Source organism: Candoia aspera, chromosome 7 (assembly GCF_035149785.1).
Source record: "Candoia aspera isolate rCanAsp1 chromosome 7, rCanAsp1.hap2, whole genome shotgun sequence".
NCBI classification, from domain to species: Eukaryota; Metazoa; Chordata; class Lepidosauria; order Squamata; family Boidae; genus Candoia; species Candoia aspera.
The window spans coordinates 48337825-48354645 of NC_086159.1; the positions used below are offsets into that span (position 1 = coordinate 48337825).

The 16821-nt window shown below is 37.2% G+C and overlaps 1 protein-coding gene across 1 annotated transcript in view; it reads left to right on the forward strand.

Moving 5' to 3' along the window:
- The window catches only part of PPM1H (protein phosphatase, Mg2+/Mn2+ dependent 1H), a 77630-nt gene extending 62543 nt beyond the window's left edge, over window positions 1-15087 (forward strand). Inside the window, exons 7-10 of the mRNA XM_063309271.1 lie at window positions 6168-6231; window positions 8058-8165; window positions 10901-11052; window positions 13306-15087. Of these exons, the coding sequence (XP_063165341.1) occupies window positions 6168-6231; window positions 8058-8165; window positions 10901-11052; window positions 13306-13453 (472 nt within the window). The 3' untranslated portion in view covers window positions 13454-15087. The remainder of the gene's footprint in view (window positions 1-6167; window positions 6232-8057; window positions 8166-10900; window positions 11053-13305) is intronic.
- The last annotated feature ends 1734 nt before the right edge of the window (window positions 15088-16821 follow it).

The following is a 16821-nucleotide window of genomic DNA, read 5'->3' on the forward strand; positions in this document are numbered from 1 at the left end:
AATCCAGTGGGTTTTCCTAGCATGCCTGCTGAACATGAAAGCTCATAGAGCTTTTCTTTTGGCTAATTTACAAGCTGTGTTTTACAAATATAATTATTGTGGGTCTCTCTTAGTCTTCATTGTTCTACGAATGCCCTTTGGAAGACCAGTGAGGCCATCTGGCTGACGAGGGGATAAGGATAATGGTGGATGAAGGCAAGACCGATCCTACCCTTTCCAGCCCTCTGATATAAATGGCTCCATAGAGTCAGGCACTAAAGTCCTGTTAGGCTTTACCTTCCCGAGAGCATCTAATAAAAGATACCCAACTGACAGTCTCCATTAGCTTTGCCATAGATCTCATAATAGTATTTGAAGGGGCAGCATCCCTTTCCCTGGCCTGGATTTATCTGTCACTCCATACCAGGGAACTCTATTAGCTGCTGCTTAGTCTTATTCAGAGAAGTGGTCTTTCCTGATAGACTGGAAAGGGTGTGGGCTATAAAGACTAATGGGCAGTTGTCTGTATTCTGTTTTCACTTGCTGAGTCGTGTTTTGTTTCTAAATCCACATCAGCTCCCACTATAAACTATGTTTCAGTCACACAGATAACATATATTGTTTGGGTGTGCATTAGACCAGTGTTTCTCAACCTCAGCAACTTTAAGATGCATAGACTTCAACTCCCAGGATTCCCCAGCCAGCCTACTCCCTTAGAAGTCTGCAAGAGAGCAGTGATCATCTCTTGATTGTGTAACTAAGTCTTTCTCTCCAGTCATCCATACAATTTTATCCATGTAGTTCCTGTTTGTTTGTTTTTTAGCTATTTAGGGGCACAGCTGAAATTTCCTTTTAGGCAAACATACAACTGAGAATGATTTTTTTTTAATGTAATGGTGGCAATAGTTTGCACCAACTAGCAAGCAAACAGAGAATAGCAAACAGAAAGATTGGGTTATAACCAGATATATGGGCTAAGGTATTTGATTTCTGACTATGTATGCAGGTGGCATAGAGTTTCATGGATTTTGTTTGGAGCCTGGTTCAGGGATGATAAATAGATGTACACAACGTGTGTGTTCTGCATTTTGTTCAAGATTTGCAGCCGTGGCTCCAAGAACAGCAAGGAGAGGGATCTGACCTGCTGTGTGTTCTGCACATCTCTTGGCAGTGACAAATTAGCTTGTTTTCTGTAAATGCACACATGGCAGAGGAACAGAAGCAGCATCACTGGGGCAGGATGAGCTGGAGAAAAAACAGAAACCTCACAGATACCCCTTAATTGAAAAGGAAGAGGTCAATAGCCATTTAAGATTTAGGGCTCATCTTCCCTCCCCCTTAACTGGCACGAACACATAATAATTTTTCTATGAGTTCATGATAACGTTGCCTACACTCATCCTTGGCCCACAGCTCAAGTAGCTTCAAGTCACCTTTAGCTGTTCTGGTTCTAAGGTAGCGTTTCCCTTCTTCCTACCACACAATTTTTGCTACAGAAATGATCTAGCTGGTTCATTGACAACATGATCAAGGATTGGGATCTGCCTGAGTCCAACTGGTGACTTGAGGCTCCTTTCCTGTGGTTGCTGCATGCTGCTCTCCCTGACCATCTCAGCCTGGGCTTCAGGAGTGGCTGGCAGGGCTGGCTGGGGCTTTCCGAAGCACTTTCCAGTTCTAATGAAGCCTCCTGACTGTATATCAGTTTAGCATTCATTTGAGAACACTATTTTTTTAAACATGAATTTAGTGCTGTTTTCAAAGAGCATTAGACCTTTCTTTAAAAAAACAGCCTCCTATCTAGAAGTTTGATTTAAACCAGGAGAGAAAGAGGGTTTCTGTCAGTTGTATGTTGCTGGTTGTGTCATCAGGGTGTGCGCTACAGATTTTCTGCTGCTTTTACCAGCAAGGTTTTACATGGCCATACTTTTTGTTCCTTTGTGTGGATGTGGATGTGCCCTTTTGCCTACTCCCTCTCCATTTTGGCTATTCCGTGGGCTGCTTCCAGGAGTTGCTGGCCATACTCTCATTTCCTCATGGCAGTAGCTGAGGATGAAGCTGGGAAAATTCACCTGTCGCTTTCCTTAACTTGTCTTATATTAAAAAATGTAAGGGCAGGACCACTCATAAGTCTTGAGACAAAATAGGGATCAGTAATGAGGGGAGCACAAGATTTATGCTGGCATGTCCCAGACTGCAAGAAAACGCTACTGTGGCTGTCTGCTGTGCCCTTAGATTGGAACTGTACAGTACCTCCTGTTAAGGTCCTTGCATTGCTTGATCGTGAAAGAGTTTTCTTTTACTTCCAAATTTGTTTTAGGGCTTGGAATGGTTTTATTTTCAATTTTGACAATATTTCAGTTTTGACTTTGAAGTAAGTACTGTCAATCTCTGCTTTCTTATTTTGGAGGTTAGTGTAATGCCTTAGCTAGGCTGAGCAGCTGGGGAAACAGAAGCGGATTCTCATTCACTATGAAATAGCTGTCTGGTCTTGTTCCCGCCCTCTTTTATTGATCCCATTAAAGAGGTATCTGTTTTGTGTCATATTCTTTTTTTTTTTTTTTTTTACATTTCCTTCTTCCTGTTTCTTTACAAAATATATTACACTTCTACTGATTCCACTACAATCAAACAACTCTTGACGGCTTAGAGACTATTTTATCCCGCTCCTCTTCTACTGCTGGGATATTTTTAATTGAAGTTTAGTAACACTGCTCTCCTAAAGACCTTATTTACACAATATGATATTTATTTTAGAAGCGTAAATCTTGATCTTGGTGCTAAATTGCTTCAGAATCCTGACCTTTTCCTTTCTAATAAATAAGTAAAAGCAAACATTTCCTGTTTGTGTGTGTGAGAGAGAGCACACATTAGTGCAACTGCACAAATTCAAGATTAAGAAGAAAAATAAAAACTGAAACCCACTATTCTGAGATGAAATGAAATATCCAAATATTATCTGAGACAATTAGACGTTTGGGGGTATACTGCTGACATACATGTGTAGGAATGCTTGTTTGTTGTAAAAGTGTAATAAAATACAGGTAGTCCTCGCTTAATGACCCTAATTGGGACCAGCAACTCCACAGCTAAGTGATCACTAAGTGGGAAATCAGATGACTGCGACTCTACTTTCCAGCTGGAAAGAGATAAGGGTAGTCAGTTTCACACCTTTGGCTTTTGTTTGCGCTGGCCTGCCCTTTGGTATGTTTGTGTGCCTGCTTACTGTCTTGTACATGTCAAAAGCAATGCGATCATGCAGACAGTCTGTGGTTGGGAGGTGTGGATGTGCTATGCAAACAGCTTACAGAAATCCCTTCCTCTCCAATCTCTTTACTGTGTGTGTGTGGGGGGGGAAAGCAAACAATTTCTGTAGGCAATCTCTCCTTTGCCTGACCCTTCCCTGCCTCGCACAGAGTGGGGAGGTTGGAGAGAAAGAGATTTCAAGAGAGTAAGGTCTTTTTGTAGTGCGTCCACAGCTCCCAGCTTTGGGCTGCTGGTGCAGTTGCATTGTTCTTGATGTGTAGAAGAGCAAACAGCTTACTCTCTTGAAATCCCTCTCCAATCTCTGCTCTGGGGGGTGGGGGGGAAGGGTCAAGCAAAGAAGAAGAGATTGCCCACAGAAATTGCTTGCTTTTTTCCTCCACTCCCCTGTACCCCGACAGAGCAGAGGGATTGGAGAGGAAGAGATTTCAAGAGAGTAACTGTTAGTTGTTTGTGTAGCGTGCCACAACTCCCAGCCCTGGGCTGCTGGCACGATTACATTGCTTTTTGATGTGTAGAAGAGCAAACAACTTCCTTTCTTGCAATCTCTTTCTCTGCAATCTCTCTTCTCTAAAAGGGGGGGAAGAAAAAAAAAAACAGGTCTGGTACAAGACAACATGTACTAACTATAATGGTGATCATGTGACTCAGGGACACTGCAAAGGTCGTAAATGGGTCATAGTTATTTTTTCAGCACTGCCATAACTTTGGACGGTTGCTGAATTTGGTAATTTGGTTGGTCACTGAATTTGGTAATTTGGTTGGTCACTGAATTTGGTAATTTGGTTGGTAAATAAGGCTACTTAGTTACACTTGTATATAGTTTCCTTGGTTTATAAGATTACATTGGGAATCAGCACGTCAGTATCTATAATTATGAGGCAGAAACTGAGGAATTTTGGTGACCTCTTTATAGAATGGGTTTTTTCCCTCTTATGTGTCTTCTCTCAGAATTGACTCCAGAGGACAAAATTAGAGGGTGTGCAGGAATCATTGAAGAAAAGAGAGTGAGGGAAAATCCCACTGCAAAGGCAGAAAAATTGTGCAATGGAGCCCATTTTGCTCTTCTAGCCATGACTTTTTTGAGCAATTTATTCTTAGTATCCTTTTGTTGCTTGTACTTTATTTAATATTGTATGTAATATTTGAACATCAGTTTTTACAACATGTCTTCTCTAAGAAAATATAGAAAGAGAATAACTCATTTCTAATCCCATATTAAAACATCCCATATTAAAACAACATTTCATAGCTGTTGAATAGCACCAGGGTTGGTTGCCTGCAAATAAAATTATAACCTTCATGCTAATGAAGAATAACTGTGTGTTTCTCATTAAGCTGAACACCTTGGTGTAGTTTGCCAATAGACAAAAAAATGGCACACTGTCTATGTTTGGATTTGAAGGTGTAACTAGAGGGCAAGAAGGCAGGTTGAATCGTCATCTTCCTGTGTTGCTCCAGGATTTCTTGGGGCATGAATTGCTGGTATCACTCTGTATAATTTGGAATTCTCTTATAAAATTTAAGAACTATTTACTGACCAAGGCCCTATTTATTTTCAGATTGAATTACAGGAACTTTGCACATGCATTTACCTTTTAATGAGTTTTCTTGTAGAGTGCAATAGCCCTGCAAGAAACTTTTAGAAATTTGGGGGCCTCTGGCAGAGCAGGAAGAGGTACAGCATGTAATATGTATGATTTTGCATTTGCTTTTTAACATCAATTCTTACATGATAGCCAGATTTTTGAAGACTGTAAGCCATAAACAGTATCTTGCAGGTTGTGTCATGTTTTGTCAGCTATTGATTTCTTTTCAAGGCCATAGTTAAGAAAGTAAGGACAAAACTTGAGGGCTGTACCTTAGCTGTGATTTGTATTGTTTGTTGCTCTGGATTAAATCAATCTCTCCTGAGGGGTCATGCTGTCCTGTTTGAAAAGGATCCTCCTGTGTTTGTGTGACTTGTTTATGAGGTGGCAGCAGGGCTATAATATGTTTTATAGAAAGGCTTGTCCTGAAAAGGAGTAGACAGGATGAACATACTGTTATGGTTTAAAGTTCAAAGGTTATAGTTATATAGATCAAACATAGGAGGATCCTGTGGGTGACCATACTGTTGCAGGGGAGATCTATCAAACGATTCTTCTTCACAGCTTCTTTTGCCTTCCTTTTATGGATTCGGTAGAACTGATACTCCCAGTTAAAACAATTGCAATTTTGAGGAAAATGTAGTTGGTGTCTTCCCAAAATGGCTGCAAGAAGTTTGTAGTCAATCACTAATCCACCATTTCACCCATTTAGAAAGCCAAAGTGGAGAGGTGAAATTGCAGATTACTTGCATGAGGATGTCAGTAAAAGAAGTGGGGAATGTGCCCCCAAATGTGAACCCACAGGATTAGTTCTTGTCTTTTTCTTGCCCATGTTCAGGATTACTTTTCAAAGTCTGAACCACACATTTGTGGCTATTTAGCCAATTTATCACTAACCCATTTCTTTGCCTCCCAAACTCTCTCTTGCTTGTTCCCTGCCTTCATCTCCTTATGTTTTGTTGTTACTCCCATCTCCCTGCTCTTGCTATCCTGTTTGATCATCATCCTTTTATGGACTTGTATTGCTGATTGGAGAAAGCTGTGGCCAGCAGTTGGGAGAATCAGGAGGGGCTCTAATTTAGTTTCCTACCTTGCATTAGACCAAAAGGTAGATTTTTGTTTGTAAAATTTATATTGCACTCCTTATATTAACTCTTATACAAGCATATAAGCTGGCAGGGGAACTGAAAAGTAGAAAGAAAAACATGGGAGTATATTGCAAAGGTGAAACAAACGAATTCACAGAGAAATGGAGAAGAGGGGGAAAAACAGTAGTGTCAAAGGCCTGGATTGATATTTGAGTCTAAGCTTTATAAAGTTCTTTTATTCCTTCTGCAGGGCATACAAAACCATTGAAGAGGATGACTTGAAGTTTCCCCTTATATATGGAGAAGGCAAGAAGGTAGGAATAAGTGTTTTGTCAAAGGAACATGGGAGCTACATCATATTTGTTACTCAATTTAGCCCTAAGCTATTTGTGGTTTTCTACCTTTTTTCACTTTATTTTATTTTTCTGACAGTTTAGAAGAACATTGTGTTTCTTATAATTCAGTTCCTAGGGTCCATGACAAATGAAGAAGCCTGTTTCAGAGAAAAGTAATTTAATTACTTTTACTGCTGAATTGTCTTATTTTGCTTGCTTTTTGTTGTCTTTACATGACTATGCATTTGAAAAGTTAGGATAGAGAGATTTTGAAAAGAAAAAAAAGTTTGGATAGACAGTTCTGCAGCTTGATTGCAAAGCTGAATGTGATTTTTTAAACTGGGAAAAAACAAAATGGTTTTTTATTGGGTGTGAGCAGGTTTTGGTATGTGGAGATCAAATAAATTCACGGTAATAAGGACACCTGTTGCATTTCTAGTTACTAGGGTTTTTTTTTAAGCTGCACCCACAGTTCATTCTTGGAATAATATTTTCTTTCAGGGATGGGGATCAGAGACTGACAAATAATTCTGTCAAAATAGCAACCTTTTGCCAAATACAGAATTAGAAAATAAATTATTTGCGCTGACTCCTGCAATTGTGAAGATGTGGCTCTAGGATCATGAGGACACTGTGATCTCAAGATTGCTTTTGTTTGCTTATCACATTTATAAGCCCTTCTCCAGTGGTTTGATTGCTTATTTGAATTTATCATACAGATTTCAGTGTTGGTCTAGCTGTGCTGTTACCTGTATGTTTTGATGAGATTTTGGTTTTCAAAAGTATTTCTGCACCTGCTACATTCAGTTTATTTTCTTCTCTCTCTGTGTGTGTCCTTAGCTATCCTTCTTCTCATTTTCTACATATTTTAGAAGAATTTAGTATCTCTGAAAAGCAAGTTCTTCATAAGTAAGCTGAAGAATCCCACACTGTAGCTAAGGGAATTTGAGAATATCATAACAGTGATGCTAAAGGGTGACAGTTGTTGGGAAAGAAGACTCAACTTTGCTTTCTCTTTGGATTGTAAAAAAATATTTGCTTATATCAGTGGTTCTCAAAGTGTGGTCTGAGGACCCCTGGGGATCCCTTAGACCCTTTCAGGGGGTCCGTGAAGTCATATAAATACGTATTTTAAAACATCAGTTTTAATTTCTAATATAGTAAATATTGATAGATATAACCCACATAAACCAAAGCTCTTTGTGGTCCTCAATCATTTTTAAGAATGTACAGGGGTCCTGAGGCCAAAATGTTTGAGAACCACTGGTGTATACTATGATTTTCTGGCTGCTGATTTTGACTCCTCCTAGTGGTGGCAAATACCCTCCTGCAAGATGTGTATGAGGAAAGCCGCATGGCCACCATGCTTATGCTCTTTTCTAGTGAGCTGTCAGTTCACATCTAGTTTGCAACTCTGAGAACAAAACTCTGAATAAGATTAGCCTTTGCTCTGATTAAATATATAAGGATGTAAGAGGATTCCTACTATATCAGGGCAAAGTTCATCTAGTCCTTAATTTGTGTCATAACAATGGCTAACCAGATACAAACAGGATAGTCGTAAGACAGGAAGACAACAACTTTCTTCAGCTGTTGACATTTAAGGTATACTACTGGGTTTCAAATGATAGCATATAGCACTTAGGACAAATAGCTCCTTTGAAATCATTTAAAGTGGTAGCCATTCAATAGCATCTGATTCCATAGTGTTACTATGTATTGCTAGGCATCTTTTACTGCTCATGAATCTTCCTCCTAGTCTTCTCTGGTGTTCTTACGCTTTTATGGCATACATTTTTTCCTAGGCTCGTGTCATGGCAACTATTGGGGTTACAAGAGGACTTGGAGATCATGACCTGAAGGTGCATGACTCAAACATCTACATCAAACCTTTTTTGTCCTCATCACCAGAGGTAGAACATTCATGTATCTGTTATGGGGGAACATGAATTAAAAAAGTATTTCCTCTAAAAACAAATGAAACATGTACAAAATTTCTTTGTGTCAATATTTATGCATGCAAAAGATTTAAAGAGAGTCCACATGAAAAATACTTAAGAAATATTGTTATTACTTAAAGAACAGATGGTCAAACCATATAGGCCACTTAGTGTAGATTTTCTAACCTAAGACTCTTAGAGCAAGTGGGCTAGTCACATCTTTTTTATTGTAAACTCGCGGGCATGATCTGTCTCCCTCTTTTTAAAAATGTATTTTATGATCTTGGTGTTGTTTTTATCTGTAAATCATTCTGAGACTTTCTGGTTGAAAAGGAGGAGGTATGTGTAAGTAAACAGACATAAAGTCATTTAAAAAGCCCATTTTGTTTAAAAAAATAGATGTGGATGGCTTGAAAGGCTCTGACATACTGAACACATACTGTAGAAGGCTAGTTATAGAAATCATAGCTTGTTCTAGGCGTAGCAATTTCTTCTAGCTATTGAAACTGATGTTTTAAGGTTGCAAGGGTGGAGATATGGTGGGGAAATCCTATTTTTATGAATTGTTTTCTGTTAAGAGTGATCTAGAATTAATGGAATATTAGGAAATATATTACAGTTTTCTGCCTGTAACACACAGCACTCCCTATTGCCTACTAGATAGGTAGTCAAAAGCATGCCATCAATGTAAGTGGTCCCCTTTTCCTCTTCTCTACATTGAGTCAACATAAGGCAGCTTTGTGTGTGATCTTGTGATTATATACAATAAGATGTTACCAAGTTTAACTTTTAGTTAATGAAGCAAATCTTGTCAATCAGTTGTCTTAGTAACTCCATAATTATAACCTGGTTGATGTCTTCATATGCCACAAATACAGTATCAATTTAAATGGAGTTGAATGCCTGCGCTCTTTTTGTGGCCTTTTAATTCACTTCATTTTGGTCCAAGAGGTTAAATGCCCCAGTTTTGCTCTGCAGACTAGCATTTGTAGATTGTCTATATTTGTGTCTGATTGCCAGAGTTAATTAGAAAGCTTAAGTTAAAACACGTCTTAAGATGTTGCAGCTTAATTTCATTATTAGATGCCTTAACTTTCCTGGTCTGTTTTTTGTTTTTCTATGTTCAAACCTCATACATTCTTTAAATAAAGGCCTTGCATTGAAACGTAGGTTCTTGACCAATTTTGCATTAGCGCTATATTGCTATAAAGAAGCTAAAGCAACCATGCCCTCAATATGGTGTCTAGGAAACTAAGTAGATTCTGTAAGCCTGAAGGGGAAAAAAAAAGATATGAGTTATGTCTGTTAGCAGTGAGCTTTCCAACTTCTAGATTTCAGATTTACCATTTTGATAATTTTAATGAGGATTGAATAATCACGTGCATGTACAGTAGTTTATCAGCTTTTAAATCTTTGGTTGATTCTCCCATTTCACCAAATCAAATTAAAATGACACTTTTTTTAAACTCTATTTTTGTGTTATTTAACAGGAAAATGGAAATTAGTATTGAGACCAAACTGCTTAAAGCTTTTAAGTTCTGTTTCCCTGTCCTAGATTTCCAAGATGAACAAAACACACAATATGATGAATGGCTCTTTTCTTGCATTGTCAAAACATATCCTGAGCCATCAATTGAGCACTGATCCTGTCAACTACAAGGCTAATGCAACATTATGGACCAGGTGCACTTTTTTTAAAATCCTGGTCTAAATAGTAATTCTTCTCAACTGCTGTGATAAGTTCCTTCACTTCTTTAAAAATACAGTCAGTGCTGAAATAATTAAAATCTTTGATAAGTAATTCAGTGAGTAATTTTTTTTTTCTTTATTGAAGGAGCCAGATGATTTGACAATGAAAAGTATGTGTAGGCAGTTAGAATACTGGTGTTTTACAAAAGAGACTATTGAAAAACATGTGGTATTTTTTGACCTTCATGACAATTCAGTAAAATCTAATAACTTGCCCAAGAAATGTGTTATACCACATGCAAAGAATTTCAGATATCATTTTTCTTGTAAGCAATCTGCATGCATGACTGTGAGGAATAATCTGCATGTCAGAATAGTTTTTTTTAGATTTTTTTATCCCACCTTTATTATTTTTATAAATAACCTAAGGCGGGGAACATACCTAATACTCCTTCCTCCTCCTATTTTCCCCACAATAACAACCCCGTGAGGTGAGTTGGGCTGAGAGAGAGTGACTGGCCGAAGGTCACCCAGCCGGCTTTCATGCCTAAGGCGGGACTAGAACTCCCAGTCTCCTGGTTTCTAGCCCATTGTTTTAACCACTATGCCAGTCTCTATTTTTTCTATATACATTTTTGTACATACATACATACATACATTCTAAACTTTGTGATGGTCTCCTGTTCAATATATTTTTGAGGCTTTACAGATTCTGGACCCTGAGTTCTTTCAAAGGGAAGAACAGGCTTTCCAACCTGGAGTTTTCCTTTTTGGTTTGGACTATGAACCCCAAGTCAACTTGACAAAGGCTGAAATTACAAGGATTAGACTACAAAAAATCTAGAGGGAAGTAAATTGGAGCAGACTGGAAATTAAGTTAGAACATGGGGAGAGAATTGTGTGCCCAAATTTTGATTTCTTGATAAAGGAATAAAGCACAGTTTCTAGAAACACGTAGGCATGATGCCCATTCCATAAAAGCTCTTCTCTTTTTGCTTTCCGTGGGTTATTTTTTTCAGGTAAGAGTATATGATCTTCTCCAGCATGAGCATGGACCAGATGATGTGCTAATCTTAGCTACAGATGGACTCTGGGATGTACTATTAAATGAAGAAGTAGCAGAAGCTGTCACTAATTTCCTGCCAAACTGTGACCCTGATGATCCACACAGGTATGTAGCCTCTCTTCTGTAAAGTTGTCTTTGAAAGCATCCTGCTTTTTCCTAAGGATAAAATGAGGGTATTTTGTTACAACATGACTAGCTTACCACTTAGAACAAAAAACATTTTCACTGTGGTTTTGGTATTGTATTTCACAAGGGGCTAATTTTAGTTCTACAATTTTAAAGACAATGAAATAAAAGATTCACATTCCTGTCTGCACATGCTTACAATTAAGGGATGAACTTTTGTGAGGTATAGATTAATTTAGTTTTTAGTTGCTTAAAAGCTGACTAAAGCTGTTCTGTGCCCTGTAGAGAAGATCAATTTTTAAAAACATTTAAGCTGATCCACTTTCCATCTCTTTGATATTCACTCACCTTGTGAGTGAAATATCACCTTTCATCAAATGTTTGGATATAGAAATATTTCTACAACTTTCCAGCTAGATGCCCATGCCAACTGTTCACATGCATTCTGTCTTTTGATTTGGGAACTGCTTTTATTTGACCTAAACACAGTGTCATTTTTGACACATGACAAACTAATTCTTAAATGTTTTGCTTCTCAATATCATGTCTTTATGTATGCTTACACACATGTGTGCTCATGCACATACAAACACACTTGATAAGGTCCACAATCTTAGTTAGTAAAAGATATCTTATGTCTAATATCTAAATTTAAATTTAAATGTCTAAAGCAACTGGAAAGAATACACCAGTAATAGAGTGCCCTGAAATTTGAGCACATATTTTGGTCAATTTCTTCCTTAGTGACATGATAGCAGTTTAATGCTGTGTCTTATTTTTCGTTCTGCTCTTCCCTTATTGTTGTTTGCACTAAGATTAGCTGTTTCTTTTTCCAGGTTGCAAATAAAAATGGACAGTTCAGATTGCTTGCCAGGAATGCCTTTTGTTGTCTTTGCAGTAGTCCCACGATCAATATTAGAAGCTTCAGGGGGAAGCAAATGTATATTCTGAAGTGCTATACCAATTAGGTACTTCATTAGGGAGGATTGATTGCTTGAAAGCTACTTCAGCAATTTTGTAAAGTTGCTTTAAAAGTTACATGCCATATGCACCACATTAGAAGAGAAAGCATGCTGTAATGCTGTTATTGATATTAATCTCCAGATTATCTGGAACATCTTCTTCCTCAGGTATTGCCAAGAAGGAAAAACAGTCTTCATTATTTACATGCTTTATCTATTTTCTATCAATTTTTTTTTACTTCCATTTGCCTGCTCTTGTTTTGTAACTTTAGCACTGTTTCCTCTGATATATCTATATTTTTTATTTGAACTATTCAGAATCTCTAATACTGAGTTCCTAAGTTTTCATTATGCTTAAAGCAACTTCATATTTAAAGGATACAAAGATTATAAGCCCTTTCTAGTTCTACTATACTGGTTATATCTGTGTTCCAGATGCTTTGAACTCCTGTTGGCTTCAGCCATATGGGCAAGGGTAGAGATTGTAGGAGATATACCATAGGTCAGAATATCTGAAATGGATGATTACCCTGCTATATATCTCAATAGGTTGTTGCATATATATCTGTAGCTATTAGTTGCCTCTTGGCCCATATAAATTATCATTTAGTCTTCTGCTATATGATGTAGGATAAAGGATTTCTCCCTGCTCCTCTTAAAAAAAAAACAGACAATAGAAATCTTGTATTTATAGTACATGTATTTTATGAAACATGTACACATATCATCAATATGATTAGGTGTCATTTTTTATTTCAGTCTGTATGTTTTCCAAAATGGGGAAAAGATTTAACTTCCTTCTTTTGCAGTGTTCTAGTCCTGATTCAGTTTGGATTCCCCTAATGTGGCAGGAATTGTAGTTATAGATCTCTGAACATCTTTTCTAGTTTAACCCGTGGACTTCAGGTTTTCAGTTTTGCCTCTTGTGATCATAATGAAGTTTCCTGGTGCCCAATCAGACTTGTCCTACCTTGCTCAAGAGACCAGGGGTAATGACTGTCCAAGTGTTTAGATTGGAGTATTTTTTCTTTCCACATTGGAAATTCATCTTATGCTCAGTTGTGTGCAAACTATGTGATTACCTGCTGAGCTATAGCTTTTTTCAAAGTATTAATTCAGAATATTTGGTCCTGGCTGGAGACTATGAATAAGGTAGCTAAATTTGAAGGTTGATAATGCAAATCTATGGTGATTAATATGTCCTGTCTAACAATAAAGATCCTTCTTTAACAGCAATTTTCAATATTGGCTATTCCTTCTTTATCTACAGGTACACACTAGCAGCTCAGGATTTGGTAATGCGAGCTAGGGGAGTGCTGAAGGACAGAGGCTGGAGGATATCCAATGACCGGCTGGGCTCAGGAGATGACATTTCTGTCTACGTCATTCCTTTAATACATGGAAACAAACTCTTGTAAAAGCAGCACCAGTGCTGGTAATAGGAAATGTTTGATTATTAACAAGGACCTTTGGAAAAGACAGTCTGTTGATAAATGCGAGTAGTGGTTCAAACATAAATTCTCTTAAGCTTGACTGACCTGCACTGTTTGTACCTGAAATCTAGGGCTGATCTGTACATAATCTCTTAGAAGTTGCAGCTTCCCTAAGCTTATATTATTGGTGCATATAAGGACCAGAACGTTAATGCTGCTAGTATCTTAGTGCTTTCTTTTTAATGTCCCTCCTGGTGAGGACACTGTTGTGATCTGATTGAATTTATTTTTCCCAGTTTAATGTAGCCTAAAATACTAAATGAGATGTGAATTGGGAAGACCATAATTGAAACTGGATAGGTAGCCTCTATTTTCCCAATCTCTGTGTTAGCTGACTTTAATTTAGAACACATTTAATTTATAAATTACTAAAGTTAGGAAAACCTGATACTCTATTTAGGTATCATTTGCTGAAGACAGTGATGTTTCAGTGGAGAACTTTTAGAGGGTTTTGCTTATGCATATGAATTCAAGCTTTTTTCCTCTTTCTACACTGTAATGAAAATGTACAGGTCCTTCTATGTGCTTCGGGTGGGGAAATCAGCTTTTTTTCTGGGTTCAGTCTAGCACCTGTCAGTAAAGTTGCCTAAGAGAATAGGGAAATACTGGGTGGTAAATCTATTTTTGTGCTATCTTTGTGTCAAATGTGTAGCTATGATGTAGCAGACTGGGAGATTCTTTTTACTTAATATTTATTTGGTATCAGATACTTTCATGCATTAGATGCTTTGGTCTCCTCTGTATACAGTATTCCTATTGAAAGAATTTTCCCACAAATACTGTTTATTTGGATGTACTGGATAAATGTTTGTCTTGTTTATTCTTTAGCTACTTAATGCTAGTGAGTTTTAGAACATTCCTTTAGAACAATAAGCTTCTCCCCTTTTCCTACTATACTCTTTGAGCATTAATTCCTTTTACTGCTTCTGTTGTATTCCATTGCCAGGATGCAGTAGGTAAAATTGTAAATTATAAATCCACGTAGTATAGCAAGAGCTTTTGAAGAACAAGCTTCATCAGTTTGTTTGTAATTGTCAATATTAATCAAATATCAAAATAGAGAGTAACTAATATTCCAGTAAGAAACTTACTCAAGCAAAAAATTCATAATTATATATACATCATGCAAGCCACTTCTCCTGGAATAAGATGCTTGAGGTGGATTTCTCAGGTATTATCTTCTTAGTCAAGAAATCTAGTAACATCATTTAAAAAGTAAATGACATGGCTGGAAAATAGTGATCAACTTTTGAAAGATCTAAAATATTTTAAACATTTTCCAGAAAAGCTTTCAGCATAACAAAGTAATTGTTCTAGGTGTCTCTTCTTTCTTTTACACTTCTCCCATCTTCATAGTATTCAGCCGAACTATAATATTTATTGTGGGGCAGGCATTTCATATGCTGCCTTTGCATCAGTACAAATGTTTCTTTTAGTAGGGTACTATACTGCTACTGTAAATAAGTTTGAATCTGTAACTGAACAGTGTAGAAGATCATCTATGACATCAACTAAATCTGTATGCAATAACACATGTAATAGCAGGCTTCATGAAATCTTAAATTGTTATAAACAACGTTTCATAGTCTTTTCAACTGTGGAAAGAAATCTGGATGTGGATGTCACATAGAATGCACTTCTGCATTCACAGTATGTGCATTTCAGTTCAGGTAATTCTTAATTTAGGTCACCATTGATGTTCAGGTTCATTTCATGCACATCTGTAAAGTCAGTGTTTCTTGGATAAAATACTGTCACTGGTTCATCATCACTTTCTAATGTAATATGTGTGTGGGAAAAATGTGCTGTGTTGTGTTTTCATTCTGCTTTTAACATATTCCTCTCTTCCAGCACTAAAACCCTTTTTAGAAGCAAACCATCCCACTGGTTAATTAAAACTACAGATTTAATTTTTATATTACTCTACCACATGGGCATATTGTATTTTATTACAGCCCTCCTAGACACTTGGGCATCAAAATGGCTCAGAATAATCAATAGCAGGAATTGTATGCATTCACCACTAATATAGTATCTGTGCAGTTACTTTTTTTTATGTAATTGCTGGTTTTCTAATAATCTAATATATATGACACAGATTCAATTCCAGTGTTGATTTTACATTAGTTCTTTGCAGATGCTACTTAATTTGCATAATGAAAAACATGGGTATCTGTAGAAACTTCCTGCTTTCATCAGAATTATGAAAGCAGCATCATGCCATTGTGCCACACGCTCCACCTCTTTTGGATGTACATGTGACATCATGACGTGCGTACAAAAGGGATGGAGTTTGCAACATTGCTTTTGTCATTCTATCCCTTGACACCTTCCCCCCCAATAATATATCCATTAGCAATATCTTCGAAAGTAGTCTTAGAAATGACTTCCTTGTTTTTTTTCCAGCAGCAGCAGTGACATCTTTACATCAAAATAATAAAACAAAAGGAAGCAAATTATAAATACCTTTGCAATGGATTTGTCTTAATAATACCGTAATGGTTACCAAGTACTTCCTGGAAGTATTATAGTCCTACTCAGAACAATTTAAAAAATGTAGTCATGTCAGTCTAATGCAAATCAAATAATATTGTCTCCCTTAACTAAATTAAAAAAAATTAAGCTGACACTGATGCTTCCGTCCATCTCTACTGATGCAGAGCTTCTTCAAACTCTTTGGTCTTGTTAGAGAAGAAGGCTTTTGAGTCAGCAATGCCCCCCAAGTGTATTTTATATATGTCTTGAGTAGTATCCAGATGGACATAAGTGGCAGTTATTTATAAATCTTTCCAAAGCAGTTGGTCTTCTAGAATGGTACTCTGTTGAAGGAACTGTATCAACTCCTGCAGCTTCTGCATCTGATACGTTGGAGTGGATCTCATGCCATATGTTTGATGATTAGACTGCAAATGAAACACTTGCCAAGCTCAACAGACAGGTATCAAATAGTATTTCTTTTTTTGTTTGAGAAAAGAAAGTTCCACTGGGATAGCAAAACCTAGCTCAGACTTCCATAACACCCACTTATAAATGCATACATGTGAAATAATACTCCAATAATTTGTATTGATTATATCAGAGAGTTTATTATTATTTAGAATAGGCTTTCCTAGATGTACTAGACTACATTTTCCAAATTAGCATCTGGGTTACTTTGGGCTTTGGTCATTTGGGGTATTATTGGAGGAATTGTCAAGCATGTATGAAACAAAACAAGACTACCTTAATTAAATAAAATGGAATACTCAACCTCACTCCTCCCCACACCCCAAACTGGGGAAACTCAGTTTTTT